The following is a 16499-nucleotide window of genomic DNA, read 5'->3' on the forward strand; positions in this document are numbered from 1 at the left end:
AAGTGAAAAAAGCTCGTCACAAAAGACCCCATAGTCTTTCCTAGATTTCCTAGAAGCACAACACCCAAGAGATGAAATCAATACACAGGTCAACTGACCAGCCTGTCCTCTTTTCCTATATCGATTTGGTGACATATTTATTACTGTCTTCTTATAAACTTGCTCGAATCTAGTAGCCCTTGGGATTGGCAAGTATTTGACAAAATCAGTTCCTCTTCTACTTGTGAAATGAAACATTGTCTGCCATCCAGTCCCTCTGTCATTCCTCCAATTCCAATTGATGCCATTGATAGGAAATGTCCGGATAGACAAATCCGTAAAGATAGAAAGCAGATTCATAGTTGCCTAAGGCTGGAGGGGTCCAAGGTTTCTTTTTTGTGTAATGAACGTGTTTTAACATTGATTGTAGCTCTATGAATATAATAAAAACCATTGAACTGTGTGCTTTGAATGGGTGAATTTTATGGCATGTGAATTGTCACTCAAAAACGGTTTTTTGAAAACACCAATATATAAAATACATACAATTTGGCATTTAAGTCCCAGAACTGGGTGTCATCGGTGATCCAGGGGTTGCTGGGAAGGCAGCCTGACATGATGGCATCGTTGGATGAGAACTGCTCACTGTATTTCACAATCCTGAAAAGCAAACAGAAAACAATTTCCAAGAAGCTCGACACCCAAGATATGACATCAATACACAGGTCAACTGACCAGTCTCTTTTCCTGTATTGATTTGGTGACATACTTATTACTGTCTTCTTTGAAACTTCCTCAAATAGAATAACCCTAGGGATTGGCAGGTATTTGACAAAATCAGTCCCAATCTTACTTGTGAAATGAAACATTGTCTTCCATCCAGTCCCTCTGTCATTCTTCTGTACCTATTTCTTTCTTTTGTTTTTCTTTCTTCCTTCCTTTTTTTGAGACAGTCAAGCTGGAGTGCAGTGGCACAATCTTGGCTCACTGCAGCCTCCGCCTCCCAGGTTCAAGCAATCCTCACACCTCAGCCTCCTGAGTAGCTGGGGCCACAGACAAGCACCACCATGCCAGGCTAATTTTTTTTTGTATTTTTGGTAGACACGGGGTTTCGCCAAGTTGCTCAGGTTGGTCTCAAACTCCTGGGCTCAAGCGATTCCCCTCAGTCTCCCAAAGTGCTGGGATTACAGGTGTGAGCCCCCACGCCCGGCCTTTCTGTACCTATTTCATTAAAATATGGCCTGTTTCTATTTTATCGATAGGTTTTTAGATTCAAAGCCAACTTGGAGTGTTCAAACTTGTGTCTCTGCACCCATCTTAGAAGCCCAAAGTTGCCATAGACTCCAAGACTCTTGCCATGTTGGGTTCTACCTTTTGTCAGGATAATGCCTGGGTTTGGAAACTTAGGCCCATTATTTAAACCTGGGGCTTAATTGGCCCAAACACACTATTTGGAGGAAGGGCTAATTCCTTCTCTTCCAGCTATTTGCAAATACATACTATATTATTATTAACTATAGTCATCCTACAGCGCTACAGAACACTGTCTAGCTGTAATTTTGTAACTGTTTTGTTTTTTTTTGTTTGTTTGTTTTTTGTTTGTTTGTTTGTTTTTGAGACAGCGCCTTGCTCTGTCACTGAGGCTGGAGTGCAATGATGCAATCACGGCTCACTGCAGCCTTGACCTCTCAGGCTCAAGCCATCCTCCCACCTCAGCCTGATGATGAGATGGGACCACAGGCATGTGCCACCACACCTATTTTTTGGCTATTTTTTTTTAAATTCTTTGTAGAGATGGAGTCTCACTATGTTGCCCAAGCTGGTCTTCAACTCCTGGACTCGAGTAATCCTCCCGCCTCGGCCTCCCAAAGTGCTGGGATTATAGACATGAGCCACCACTCCCAGCCTAATTTTTTATCCTTTAACAAATAGTTTCCTATCTCCCCTCCCCCCTGCCCTTCCCAGTCTGTAGTAACCACTGTTCTACTTTATATACTTTCAAATAGCCAGAAAAGAAGATATTGAATGCTCCCAACACAAATAATAAACCTTTGAGATAATGGATATGCTAATTACCCTGATCCAATCGGTATTCATTGTATGTACTGAAACATCACTATGTACCCCTAAACATGTACAATTATGTGTCAATTTAAAAAAAACTCTTCTAAAAAAGAGCTAATTCCCTTGAGTTGAGTCAGACCTTCTGAGTTAGTACATCTCCTGCTGTCTGGGTATCGAAAACCTGCTGTGCCTCCTCCCCGTAGTTGGAAAATTGTGTCCACAGTGAATGTGAAATGCACCTGCCCTGAAGTCTTCCCTCAGCCAGGAGATTTGGACAGAACAGGATCCACGCCTTAGAGATAAACCACTGGTGCCTTAGCGACAAGCACTGGGTTTGCAATTCTATGCAGAACTCAAGCCCCCTGGCTTCTTCTCTCCCGAGACTCTCTTAGGCCACAATCAGACCATTTTTTTATGTTTTTTTTTTTTTTTTTTTTTTTTTTTGAGACGGAGTTTGCGCTGTCTCCCAGGCTGGAGCACAGTGGCACTCTCTCAGCTCACTGCAGCCTCCTCCTCCTGGGTTCAAGTAATTCTTGTGCCTCAGCCTCCTAAGTAGCTGGGACTACAGGCGCACACCACCATGCCCGGCTAATTTTTATCTTTTTAGTAGGGACGGGGTTTCACCATTTTGACTAGGCTGGTCTTGAACTCCTGGCCTCACGTGATCTGCCTGCCTCGGCTTCCCAAAGTGCTGGGATTACAGGCGTACACCACCTCACCCGGCCCAATCCTTTACCAGTGCACACCAGGCCCAGACCTTTACCAGGCGCACACCACCTCACCTGGCCCAGACCTTTGCCAGCAGAGAAGCTGGAGGAAAATAACAAAAAAAAAAAAAAAAAAAAAAAAAACTGGTTCACAGGTCAAAACACTAATGATGTCAAAATTATGGTAAGAAGGTCCGGAGACAAATAAAATTGGAAAGTATGTCTAAGAAATATCCTTGGGTCTCCTTTCATTTTCTTTCTGTTTGGTTTCATGAAACTGGGTTTATGGAACACAGAAGTACATGGTTTTGAGTTTATCATAGAATAATGAGGATTATTATAACCCAAAGTGAGTGCCCCTGAGTACACAGGTGCCCTCCTCAGCTAGGATCAGGGCTCAGTAGCAGCAGAGTCACTGAAATGTGGGTGGGGTCAGGGCATATTTTCTCAGGCAGGTGGCATTTTTGCAAACTGGGGACATAGGAAGACGTAAAAAATTTTTACAAGAGCCCAACCCTTAACCATATTGAAGGAAGGCACTAAACAAAACATAGCATCTTCAGTCCCGATTAGTACCATGACTTGAGTCTTACACAGTTAGAATACATGATTAGTCACATCGTGCCTCCCAGGAATAAGCCAAGTTTATTTTCATGTGTGCAGGAAAATCCCAGAGTTAGCAATGTCCTCCTAAAATAAATTCCGCATTTTAAAGGAATAACTGCTTGCATGTGGGAGGTGGCACTCAGCTCTTTCTTGTCTCCTAGATGATGTCCTATGCGGGGCTGGGTCAAGGTAGCCAGAAAGTTCAACAAATCAAACATAAATGTCCAATTTATCTTAAGGGGATTTTAAATCAAAGATGAACGACGGACATTTAGTAGCACATGGAACCAGTAAACGTGACTCACACACTCCTAATGAATTGGAACGGGTAACGATAGGAACCCAGGCTGTCTTGGATCCTCACAGGGTCTTCAGTCCACGGACTTCCAACTCTTTCCAACTTCCCCATCCACACATTAGTGGATTCCAAGAGACATAACAGTCTTTTCTAGAATCTCACCTACCCTTGATTTTGTCTAACCCAAGATGAGACCCGGAGGTTTTTTTTTTTTTTTTTTTGAGACAGAGTCTTGCTCTGTCACCCAGGCTGGAGTGCAGTGGCCGGATCTCAGCTCACTGCAAGCTCCGCCTCCCGGGTTTACGCCATTCTCCTGCCTCAGCCTCCCGAGTAGCTGGAACTACAGGCGCCCGCCACCTCACCCGGCTAGTTTTTTTTTTTTTTTGTATTTTTTAGTAGAGACGGGGTTTCACTGTGTTAGCCAGGATGGTCTCGATCTCCTGACCTCGTGATCCGCCCGTCTCAGCCTCCCAAAGTGCTGGGATTAAAGGTTTGAGCCACAGCGCCCGGCTGAGACCCGGAGGCTTATTCTGAGAGATGAACTAGGAACTAAGCCCCCAAGAGACTGGTTTTGTCCCTCGCAGTTCTGCTGAATCTTCAGTCCATCAGCCCAGGACCTGTTGAGTTTGCCTTAAAACAGAAGTTCTCCTCTTGTCTTACCTATTGCTCAGACTTTAGCAAGATCAACAAATCAGAGACATACCCTCCCAGGGACACGGAAGACTTCACTGTGGACCTCATCAAGGCCTGTTGGTAATACATGATCTGGAAGAGACACAGTTGTCAGAAGGTGTTCAACCCCCCACCCTTCAGTGTCACTACACACAGCCTCCAAACCCAGAAGCCATTTACCCACAGCCGCACCCCATGCCCAAAGCCAGTCCCCTCAGTACCAGTGGGTCAGGCCCACGGTGGACAGATGACCACAGACTTCAAATCAGTGGCCTCCTTCAGCCATTATGTATTAGTCTGGGAAAAAGCATCAGCAGAAAAAAAAAAAGTTGTAAGGAGCATTCAACTGAGACACGGGGACAAATACCTGACTTTTCCCTCACGTGCCTCTGGCTGACAGAAGCAGAGAGTGGTCCCCACCACAGGTGACATCCTTAAACTTCCTGATTCTGCAGCATTGGCCAAAGCAAGTTATCCCCTCCTCCACCACCTTCTTCCACGTTCAGATAGCTAACCGCACATCCCACCTCAATGCTCAATGCTTCCCAGGACTCTGTCTTGGGCCCCAGACATAAGATTTGCCAGAATAGGCAGTTTGTCACCTTGGGTACATTCTGGCCCTGTAATGATAGGCACAGGGGCCACGCTGGGGATGTAGAGTCTCTGCAGCCTGCAGCATTGGTTCCACAGTCCTCTCTGGCCACCCCTCAGCTCTGTGCCTTTGAGGGGTTTTTCAGACCCAGCCAGAGCTTACAAAAGATGCTTCATCACTCTGTGCCATCCATGAATTTGGAAATAATTGTTTGAACACAGCACATGGTTTTCATTTCATTACCAAGTGCAGAGGGTAAAGCAAAGTACATATAATCTGTCAGAAGATTTAAAACCATTCTTCACTGGAAGTGGAAGACTAATTACCTCTTTTTTGACAGCAATGACTGTTTGTTTCTGTAAAACAAAGAAACAAAACCATTAAACAGATGTCATGAAATCATTACAGCTCAAACACCCATTTGAAAAATAAAAATCCTTCCCCATGAGAAAAATGCCCATTTTTTGTCTTTCTTAAAAGGTAGGATTTCCCTGTTTCTACTGCCTCCACTCTATTCTATGTAACCCCTGTGGAATAAATACCAACTAAGAGATCTGGCAAGCGAAGGAGCAGAATTTGGCACTGTAACTTTGCTTGCCTAAAGGCCAAGATGAATTAAGGACTAAGTTTGGGATTGGTGCCAATTTAGCATAGTGCCTACAGAACGATCTGTAGAGTGACAGATAAAGATTCCCATCTGAGATATGGATTAAGAGAAAATGAGGAAGGCCAGGTGTGGTGGCTCAAGCCTGTAATCCCAGCACTTTGGGAGGCCGAGGAGGGAGGATCGCTTGAGCCCAGGAGTTTGAGACTAGCCCGAGCAACATGACAAAACCCCGTCTTTACTAAAAGTACAAAAAATTAGCCAGGCACGGTAGCATGCAACTGCAGTCTCAGCTACTTGGGAGGCTGAGGTGAAAGGGTCGCCTGATCCTGGGAGGTTGAGACTGCAGTGAGCCATGATCATGCCACTGCATTCTAGCCTGAGTAACAGTGCAAGATCTTGTCTCAAAAAAGAAAAAAAAGAGAGAGAGAGAGGAGATAGAAAAACTAGCACAGAGCTTGGGTGTTGGTTTCTTTTGTAACGGGGAGAGCTCTGAAGCAATGGTGAGATGCATTCCTCAAAGAGTCATAACAATTTGACCAATAATATAAGTTGAAAAATAAGGCCGGGCGCGGTGGCTCAAGCCTGTAATCCCAGCACTTTGGGAGGCTGAGACGGGCGGATCACGAGGTCAGGAGATCGAGACCATCCTGGCTAACACAGTGAAACCCCGTCTCTACTAAAAAAAATACAAAAAACTAGCCGGGCGAGGTGGCGGGCGCCTGTAGTCCCAGCTACTCCGGAGGCTGAGGCAGGAGAATGGCGTAAACCCGGGAGGCAGAGCTTGCAGTGAGCTGAGATCCGGCCACTGCACTCCAGCCTGGGTGACAGAGCGAGACTCCGTCTCAAAAAAAAAAAAAAAAAAAAAAAAAACCATTGTTACCCAAAATAAAGCACATAATGGAAAGGCTTGAGGCCAGCATGCACTGCGTGCACAGCTCCAAGAGGGGCTTCATGTTCAGGCTCTTAGAAGCTCCTGGAAGCCATTCAGATCTATCTCTGGCTAAAATACATAGATCTGCAGTTGCAGTGGGTTGTGCTTCGTCTGTGCTGCTTTTCTGCTCCACGGAACTCTTGGAGGTTGGGCAAGGTGGTGATCCCAGCCTCAGTTCTCCTGGGTTTGGTTGTGTCCAGGGGCTGGTTGGTACTGACTCTTACACTTCAAGAGGAGCCTCTTTTTTGTTGTTGTTTGTTTGTTTGTTGTTGTTGTTGAGACAGAGTCTCGCTCTGTTGCCAGGCTGGAGTGCAGTGGTATGATCTCAGCTCACTGCAACCTCCACCTTCCGGGTTCAAGTGATTCTCCTGCCTCAGCCTCCCAAGTAGCTGGGCCTACAGGCACGCACCACCACGCCCAGCTAATTTTTGTATTTTTAGTAGAGATGGGGTTTTACCATGTTGGCCAGGATCGTTTCAATCTCTTGACCTCGTGATCTGCCTGCCTTGGCCTCCCAAAGTGTTGGGATTACAGGCGTGAGCCACCTTGCCTGGCCTCACGCAGAGCCTCTTAATTCCTGCCTTGCTAATATCCATGCTGCTTAACACCCCCAAGTCTTCACTTGGAAAAGAGTTGTAAGTCTGAGGAGGCCACTACTTCCTTTGAGCCAGTCAGCAAAATAAACACTGGTTCATGAGCTCATTGAAAAGGAGTAAAGGAGAGTCCAATCTAGACTGTGATATACTCGTCTCTCCTTTCTAACTCAGGCTGGGTTTCATTTTGCTTCCCTGGATTGCTTTTCTATCATTGCTTTTCACAAGAAATCTTTTTTCCTGCATAAGGGATTAGGAAGAGTTATCTCAGAAAGGTAAGGCTCATGTAGTTCTTTATGTTTTAGGCTCTTATACATCCTGACTTGCTCCTTCATAGCACTGATCACCATTTGAATTTTATCCTTATTTGTGTGACTCTTTGTTCAATGTATGAACCAATATGAAGGCACCATTAAGGGCAGGGGGCCATGTCTATCTTCCCTAGCACAATGGCCAACGCAGAGTAGATGCTCTGTAAATATGTAATAAATGATGACTTCATTGTGCTTGGGGGCCTAGAATAATGGGGACATTTTCTAAGCTTAATAGCATTTTTTTCCACTAAAAAATGGAAAGCACTCCCCAAATGATCCAAATGCATTGGCAACCATACTTATTTGATCCCATTCTCCTCCAACATAAGGCACTGTTTTAGAAGATGCACATTTCAGGTAGAAAAGGACCGTGGGGCCAGAGTGGACTTACATTTAAATCTAATACTGTATAATTACTTCCTTCTGTTGGAGCCTTGCTGGAGTGGGTTATTCAGAATAGCATCTACTGGTCTATGCCCTCTGCTCAAAGGGGGAGCTGTACTTTTACATAATGATAACTGCCTAGCAACTACTGTGAAGCAATTTACACTTCTTTGAGCCTTTACAAAGCTTAAGGTAAGGAGATTTTATTATACTCATTTTTAGCTGAGGAAACAAAGCTCCTGAGAGGTAGTAAGTAACCTTCTCAACACCTCCTGGTCAGTAATTGGATGGGCCAGGATTCATATCCAGCTCCTCCCTTTGCAAAGCTGAAGAGTGATTGTTGAGAAACACAAACTAGCTGATCCTGTTCACTTTCTCCTCCTAGCCTGCTCTCTTCCCACTCCTTCCTTGCCCTGAAGCTGAGAGTGCTACAGGATGGAATGACTCTGTCCAGTGACTTAATTTAAAATGTAAACATGGCCGGGTACAGTGGTTCAGGCCTGTAACCCCAGCACTTTGGGAAGCTGAGGCAGGCAGATCACCTAAGGTCAGCCTGGCCAACATGGTGAGCTCCCCCATCTCTACTGAAAATACAAAAATTAACCGGGCATGGTGGTGCACACCTGTAATCCTAGTTACTTGGCAGTGGGCGGGGGGGGGGGGGGGGGGGAGCGTGGTGGTGGAGGCGGGAATGACGCAGGAGAATTGCTTGAACCCAGGAGGTGGAGGCTGCAGTGAGCCGAGATCATGCTACTGCACTCCAGCCTGGGTGATAGAGCGAAACTCCATCTCATAATAAATAAATAAATAAAATGTAAAGCAAAAGTGAATTAGAGCCCTAACACAAGACAAACACAAGTACCAGAAACACTCTGTCCTTAACACTCATGATGGTGAAGACCAGAATCATGCTAGGCCCATACTCAGCAGCCAGTGTCTTAAGCACCTCCAAGGAGTCCAGACCCCAGCATCAAGCTGTCTGCCTGTCGGCCACTGTTCTGCAGCCAGAACCTGGGGGCACAGGGCTCCTGAGTGGACGCACCCTGGCTGCCTGGTGTTCTCTGGGCCCTGCAGGGAGCCGTATTTGCAGGACTTTCTGCCATGCTCATTTCCATTCTGCCTCTAGGGGGTCTTCCTTTGGCCTAATATACTTGCTTCTAGGGCCATTACCTCAGTCTTCAGGGGTTTACAATTTGTATACTCCTGTTCGCTTCATTTGATTTTATTCTCTCCCTAGGGCTCTGCCTCTGCGCTGTAGTTTGCTATTTTGTTTTCTGATTCCCAGAATTACCAGTTACCTTCTGGGAATGGAACTGCAGCCTGCTCTCCATTAATAGGATTTGGTTGAAGGTGAGACTTTCCCACCTCTACCTTGGATTGTCCACATGAATTTTAGCTTGTATTTCTAGCTTTAAAAATAGCTGTCCAGGTTGCGTACGTTGAAGGACAGTGGCTGCGGAATGTGTGGCTTTGGCTAGATTGAAATCATGGCAGGTCCAGAAAATGATGCCCAATCCCAGGCACTAAAATACATTTCAACTTTTAGATGCTCACCAGTAGAATGAGTTGTGTACTGGCCACATATGGAGGCATTGTTTTGATGACCTTTCACTCCAAGTCAAGATCTAAAAAAACTCCAGCTGTGAAAGCAACATAATGGATTCTAAACTGTCTGTGCCTCCTCCATTAAGTTCTCATGCCTGGAGAAGCTCATGTCAACTTGTCATGTGATAATTCAATTTGTACAATAAATTATGAACCTGGAAATATTAGCCGTCCATGGGATCTTCTTCCTCTAGGTTGACATACAGGGATCTCTGCTCTTCTAGGATTGCGTGCAGGGAGAGGACAGTGAGGGAAAATAGTCCTGAACTTCTCTAAAAGGTGAAGAGACAATTTGATTTGGAGGGAGTGGTGGAGAAGAGATTCAGGAAAGAGTATGGATGGTGATACATGCCTGTGGTCCCAGCAACTGCTGGAGGCTGAGGCCAGAGGATTGCTTGAGCCCAGGAGTTTGAGGCGGCAGTGAGCTAGGATGGCACCACTGCACTGGAGCATGGGTGACTGAACAAGACCTTGTCTCAAAAAAGAAAGAAAGAGAGAGAGACAGATAGAAGGAAGGGAGAAAGGGAGGAAGGGAGGAAGGGAAGAAGGGAAGAAGGGAGGAAGGGAGGAAGGGAGGAAGGGAGGAAGGGAGGAAGGAAGGAAGGAAGGAAGGAAGGAAGGAAGGAAGGAAGGAAGGAAGGAAGGAAGGAAGGAAGGAAGAAAGAGAGAGAGAGAGAGAAAGAAGGAAGGAAAGAAGGAAGGAAGGAAGGAAGGAAGGAAAGAAAGAAAGAAAGAGAGAGAGAAAGAAAGAAAAAGGAAGAAAGAGAAAGAAAGAAGGAAAAGAAAAGAAAAGAAAGGAAAGAGAGAGAGAAGGGAGGGAATGAAGGAGGGAAGGAAAGAGAGAAAAAGGAAGGAAGGAAGGAAAGAAGGAAGGAAGGAAAGAAATAGAAGTATATGGGCTTTGGGGGTCAGACAAAGGTTAAAATCCTAGTCCTACCACTTCCTGGCTATGACCTTGGATGAGTTGCTCAGCATCTCAGAGCCTCTAATTTCTCATTTGTAAAAGGAGAATAGAAAAAAAGAGGGACTAAATGAGATAATAGACATAAGGTGCCTGGCACATAACAGAGACCCACACACAGAGCCTACTCATTAGGGCTACTACACCACCACTGAGCACGTGCACGCCACAATTTTAGCCCTCATCGTAAGATACAACACAGGATTCACAGGCAATATTTGGGACCTACTTATGTGAAAAAGATATTCATTACTTATCTGAAATTCAAACATAACTGGGAATCCTGTATTTTTATTTGCTAAGTCTTGCAAAACTACTATCAATATTATTATATCTTAGCCGAAGGCAATAAGAAACATTATGTTAAAGTGAAGTTGTTACAAAAAAAAAGAGTACACACAATTCTAAGCAACTCAAAGAAAACCACCTCATGATAAAATAAGAAATAAGGGGTTTTTTTCCAGCCTGGCATTTACACACAACTTCCCTCCTTTCTCAGCTGCCAGCCCTCCTGGAGCCAAGCCACTTCTTTATGCCTCATCTCAGCGACACACTTTGCTACAGGAGGAAGATTCCACCTAAGGAATCTCTGGATTCTTAGCATTCTAACAACTTCTTATTTTTCCCTTGCAGAGTTGCCCAAATAGGGACACATCTAGACTTGTTGTTTACATAGCTTTGGGCCGGCTGACAGGTGAACCCGGGATGGAGGCTGCAGACAATTATCACAGGGCAGGAGGGGTCAGGCCACAGGCAGGAGTGCAGGAGAGAAATAAGGAAGGACCTTGGGAATGGGTAGCTGGGCAGGTAACTGCAGAGAAACACAGGTGCGGGGCCGAGAAAGCCACGGAGCCAAAGGCGAGATGGGGAGAACCGTGAGGAATCAGGCAGCACTGGCATTGAGAGCAGAGAGAGGATCTAAAGTCAGAAACCGGGAGATCCAGAAACACAAGGGGTTAAGGCAAAGCAGGCAAGAAAAGAGATGGGGCTGGGCGCAGTGGTTCATACCTGTTGTAATCCCAGCACTATGGGAGGCCAAGGCAGGTGGATCACTTGAGCCCAGGAGTTCAAGACCAGCCTGGGCAACAAGGTAAAACCCCATCTCTACTAAAAATACAAAAATTAGCCAGTCTTATAATCTAGTCTCAAAATAAATAAATAAAGGCCAGGCATGGTGGCTCACGTCTGTAATCCTAGCACTCTGAGAGGCCAAGGCAGGCGAATCACCCAAGGCCAGGATTTTGAGACCAGCTTGGCCAAAAAGGCAAAACCTTGTCTCTACTAAAAATATAAAAATTAGCCGTGCATGGTGGCACACGTTTGTAATCCCAGCTACTCAGTAGGCTAAGGCACAAAAATCATTTCAGGAGGTGGAGGTTGTGGTGATCCGAAATTGTGCCTCTACACTCCAGCCTGGGCAACAGAGTAAGACTGTCTCAAAATAGATAGGTAGGTAGGTAGGTAGGTAGGTAGGTAGGTAGGTAGGTAGGTAGGTAGATAGGTAGATAGGTAGGTAGATAGATAGATAGATAGATAGATAGATAGATAGATAGATAGATAGATAGATTTTTTAAAAAATTAAGGGGGTGCAGCTGTCTAAGGAGTCTTGGATTCAAGATTGTGATCATGCGAAGTAAATAGCCATCCAGCCAGGTACAACCTCATCCGGTAGAGGTAGAACTGCTTACAATTTACAAGGCTCAATGCAAAACAAAAATGCAGGTTTACTGTTCAGAAAAAAAAAGCGTAAAGAATTCTGAGATGGTAACAGAACATTAAACCAAACAAGGGTTCTTCTGAGGGTGGGGTCTTGGGCGGCTGTACAAGCCCCCTGCCCATGAAGCCGGCCCTAGGTGCAGGACGTAGGCCTTGCCAGATGGAGAGGGGAGCAGTGGTGGTATCAGGGAGGTGCATGAGCTACAGAATTGGAAACACGTAACTGAATCCTGGCTGGGTCACCTTGGGCAAAAGGCTGTGTCTCTCTACTTTGTTTTCTCCACGTGAAAAAGGAAACTGACATTACCTCTGTTAATGGATTTCAGGAAATCCAGAAAAACTTCTAAAAGCCACAATAAAGACATTAGAAAACGTCAGGCAGGATGTGGAGTGGGCTCTGGCGGCCATCAGCTGAGGTTCAGATCCCGGCTTCACAACTTCTCAGCTGTGCGTCCTTGGGGGAGCCAGCCTCTCTCTCGGCCTGCTTTCTCAAATGTGAAACAGAGGCCAACGTGGCCATCTACCTCATAACGCAGTAGTGAGTCTTAGCTGAGCCGTGACAAGGGGTGACGCACTCAGCTCCGTGCCTGGCACGCAGGGAGCTGTCAGAAAACATTAGCCCCTTCCCTTCCCTCAGCCAGCCATGGTCACACAGAAGCCACAAGAAGAAAGCAGTTTGTCCCCTATTGGTGGGAGCATATGGTGCGGGAGGGGGTGTTGCTCACTGAGGGCTGCAGGCTGAGCACCTCTGCAGAGCACAGTAGTTTATACTGCCGGGCCGTATTTCTGCCTTTTACCGAAAGATCTGTATACTCGCCAGTGTAGACTGAGGTTCTGAGCAGCTGCTTATTGGAGTAAGCAGAGAGATTGAAAGTGGCATGTAACCCCTCCTTCCACCTCCAACCAGAGGAGAAGTATGAGAAGGTGAAGAGGTAGAAGAGGAAACTGGCTAGGTACAGCACCCTAACATGGAGTCTGAGGTCTACAAGTTCCACAAATTCTCTCTCACAGCATGACAACATTTAGAATAATACCAGCTGTGTGTGGAGAGTCTCTATGTGTTGATTAGCATTCTGGACACTACACATAAGTGATCCCACTTAATCCTCTGAGGAAGGAACTAGCATGCTTCCCCTATTAGAGATGAGGAAACTGAAACTGTGCCTCAAGAAAGAGCTCACCCAAGATCACGTGGACCGGAAGTGGCAGAGTTGGGGCTCAGGCCTATGTCAAGGGTCTCTTCAGCACCCGGCACTGCCCTCATCCCTAAATGATAGCAGTGACCGTGCCATGAGCAGCCCCTGCCCCCATCACCTCCTGGGGGGAGGAGTTGGAGGCTCCATATGCCTCAAGGTATTGGAGCTGAAAGAGGACTCACTTCCAGAGTGTGGTCCCGGCCCCTGGCCAGTCCCTCCCAGCGGCCATCAGCCAGCGGGAGTGGGCCACCCAGGGCCCGAGACACCTGCCAACCTAATGAGCTTCCTCCTTATGGTTGACGGTTACTTCCCTCTATTTGGGGAAAACAGATACATCTTCTCAAGAATTTACTCATTCTCGAAATGCAAATCAAAACCACAATGAGATACCATCTCACACCACTCAGAATGGCTATTATTAAAAAGTCAAAAAATAACAGATGCTGGCAAGGAGAAAAGGGAAGCTTATATGCTGCTGGTGGGAATGAAATTAGTTCAGCCATTGTAGAAAGCAGTGTGATGATTTCTCAAAGAACTTAAAACAGAATTACCATTTGACCCAGCAATCCCATTACTAGGTATACACCCAAAGGAATATAATTCATTCCATCATAAAGACACATGCATGCCTATGTTCACTGCAGCACTATTCACAACAGCAAAGACATGGAACCAACCTAAATGCCCATCATTGGTAGACTGGATAAAGAAAATGTGGTACATATACACTGTGGAATACCATGCAGCCATAAAAAAAATGAGATCTTGTTCTTTGTAGCAACATGGATGGAGCTAGAAACCATTATCCTAAGCAACCTAACGCAGGAACAGCAAACCAAATACCACATGGTCTCACTAGTGGGAGCTAAACATTGAGTACACAAGGACACAAAGAAGGGAACAACAGACATCCAGGCTGGGTGGAGGGTGGGAGGAGGGAGAGGATGGAAAAACTACCTATGAGTACTATGCTTCTTGCCTGAGTGACAAAATAATCTGTACACCAAACCCCTGTGACATGCAATTTACCTGAAATGTAACCCCCGAACCTAAAATAAAAGTTTAAAAAGAAGGATTGATGGCTGGGCGCAGTGGCTCACGCCTGTAATCCCAGCACTTTGGGAGGCCAAGGTGGGTGGATCACCTGAGGTCAGGAGTTCGAGACCAGCCTGGCCAACATGGAGAAACCCTGTCTCTACTAAAAATATGAAAAAATGAGCTGGGCGTGGTGGAACACACCTGTAATCACAGCTACTCTGGAGGCTGAGGCAAGGAATTACTTAAACCCAGAAGGCGGAGGCTGCAGTGAGCCGAGATCGCGCCACTGCAATCCTGCCTGGGTGACAGAGTGGGACTCCGTCTCAAAAAAAAAAAGAATAGAAAAGAGGCTGGGTGCGGTGGCTCAAGCCTGTAATCCCAACATTTTGGGAGGCCAAAGCGGGTGGATCACGAGGTCAGGAGATTGAGACTATCCTGGCTAACACAGTGAAACCCCGTCTCTACTAAAAATACAAAACAATTAGCCGGGCGTGGTGGTGGGCGCCTGTAGTCCCAGCTACTTGGGAGGCTGAAGCAGGAGAATGGCGTGAACCCGGGAGGCAGAGCTTACAGTGAGCAGAGACTGCGCCACTGCACTCCTGGCTGGGCGACAAGGCAAAACTCTGTCTCAAAAAAAAAAAAAAAAAAAAAAATAGAAAATTTAAAAAGGAAGAAGGATTGATTCCTTTTCAAAATGACCTCTCTTCAAACCAGCTCAGGCACCGTGAGTTCTCTGAAGTGAGACAAAAATCCAAAGCCTCTGCACTCCCAGGTCTTCATGGAGATGCTTTGTGCTCCTGGCGACCCTCTCCTCTCAGGGCAGATTAACCCAGGAACACAGGGGACTCGCAGACAGTGGGAAATGCTGCAGACAGATAAACCACAGCATGCTGGGGCTGGCTGAGGGGAGGGCTGGAAGGGGCTCTGCATGCATGAGAATTGCAGTTCTTTATTCTTCTTAATACTTTATTCCACAGCAGCCAGAGTGCACGGGAAAAAGATAGCTGGGAAGAGAGAGAGAGAAAGACAGAGAAGATAATGGTAAGCAACAGCGGAGACATGGCCGGTATCACACCCCACCATGGCAAAGGCACCCTCTGTCGCACACCCAGCCTGCCCACTGGGCTCTGGGCTGAGAGTGTTGCCAGTATCCACATCCGCAAGAAATGGGCTCTGAGGGCCAAGGGGCACAAAGATGCCTCCCCAGTAAAGACAGTAATCTGGTCACCCTCCTCGGAAGTCACATCCAGGATGGAGCAGCTCAGCTCCTTAGCTTCCCTCTCACATGGATGAAGTTAAGGTCCTGCCTAACACCCCCAACACACACACACACACACACAGACACACAGCAGAGCAGTATCCTGGCTTGGGTCACGGAGGGGTGCCCCTTGGTTCCCACCCCCTATGTCAGAATGAGTGATGTGCTTTCTGCCTCCACCCTCTCTCTCCTCCCCAGGAAAGAGGTTTCCAGAGCTGCTAGTTAGCCATAAAAAAAAAAAAAAAAAGCAAACCTTCCACCCAGGTTCAGTCTTTTACTCGAGGATTCTGTTTCCATGGCAACCAAGCCTACAAGGCCTCAGCAGTGATCTGTTATCTGACAAGGGGAACACAGGAAAGGCTGCCCCGGGAACAGCGGAGTTAAGGCTGACTGCGCCCCGTGTGTATCAAAGGAAGGGTCTCTCCGGCTTGTGGACAAGAGACCTAATGATTCCCCCAGTGACACTCTCCAGGGAGCAAAAGCAAACACTGTCCCAGAGCTGCCTTGCCAACATTTCTGGCTCCTTTTTCTTTCCCCTCCACTTCCACCCTCCTCCTTCCCCTGCACACCCCTACAGGCCCCCACTCATGCCTTAAGGCTCTGGAGAGCCCTATAGATACACCCTAGGCTAAAGAGATGATGACCCTTGCTACCTAAAGACAATGTTTGACAGAAAGCAATGAAACCATCTAAGACCTGTTTAAATGGATCTAGGCCGGTTCATTGGAATCAGTGGTTCTCAGCCAGAGCAATGTTGACTCCCTCCCCAGGGTACACTGGGCAATGTCTGGAGACGTTTTTGACTGTTAGGACTGGGGCTTAGGTGGGCAGGGAGAGGAATGGAGGTACTGACATCTCATGGGCAGAGGCCAGGGATGCTGCTAAACATTCTAAAATGCACAGGACAACTTCACCAAAGAATTATCTATCTGAGCCAGGCACAGTGGCTCACACCTGTAATCTCAGTGCTTTGGGAGG

The 16499-nt window shown here is 46.5% G+C and overlaps 1 protein-coding gene across 5 annotated transcripts in view; it reads right to left on the bottom strand.

The window, feature by feature from the left end:
• RGS9 (regulator of G protein signaling 9) overlaps positions 1-16499 on the bottom strand; it is a 99858-nt gene that overhangs the window by 34770 nt on the left and 48589 nt on the right. For all 5 annotated transcript variants that reach the window (XM_050762440.1, XM_050762439.1, XM_050762437.1 and 2 more), the window contains 3 exons: positions 5245-5274; positions 4358-4419; positions 526-639 (listed from right to left, as the gene is read on the bottom strand). In XM_050762440.1, the coding sequence (XP_050618397.1) occupies positions 526-639; positions 4358-4419; positions 5245-5274 (206 nt within the window). The remainder of the gene's footprint in view (positions 1-525; positions 640-4357; positions 4420-5244; positions 5275-16499) is intronic.

This window comes from Macaca thibetana, chromosome 16, assembly GCF_024542745.1.
Source record: "Macaca thibetana thibetana isolate TM-01 chromosome 16, ASM2454274v1, whole genome shotgun sequence".
NCBI classification, from domain to species: Eukaryota; Metazoa; Chordata; class Mammalia; order Primates; family Cercopithecidae; genus Macaca; species Macaca thibetana.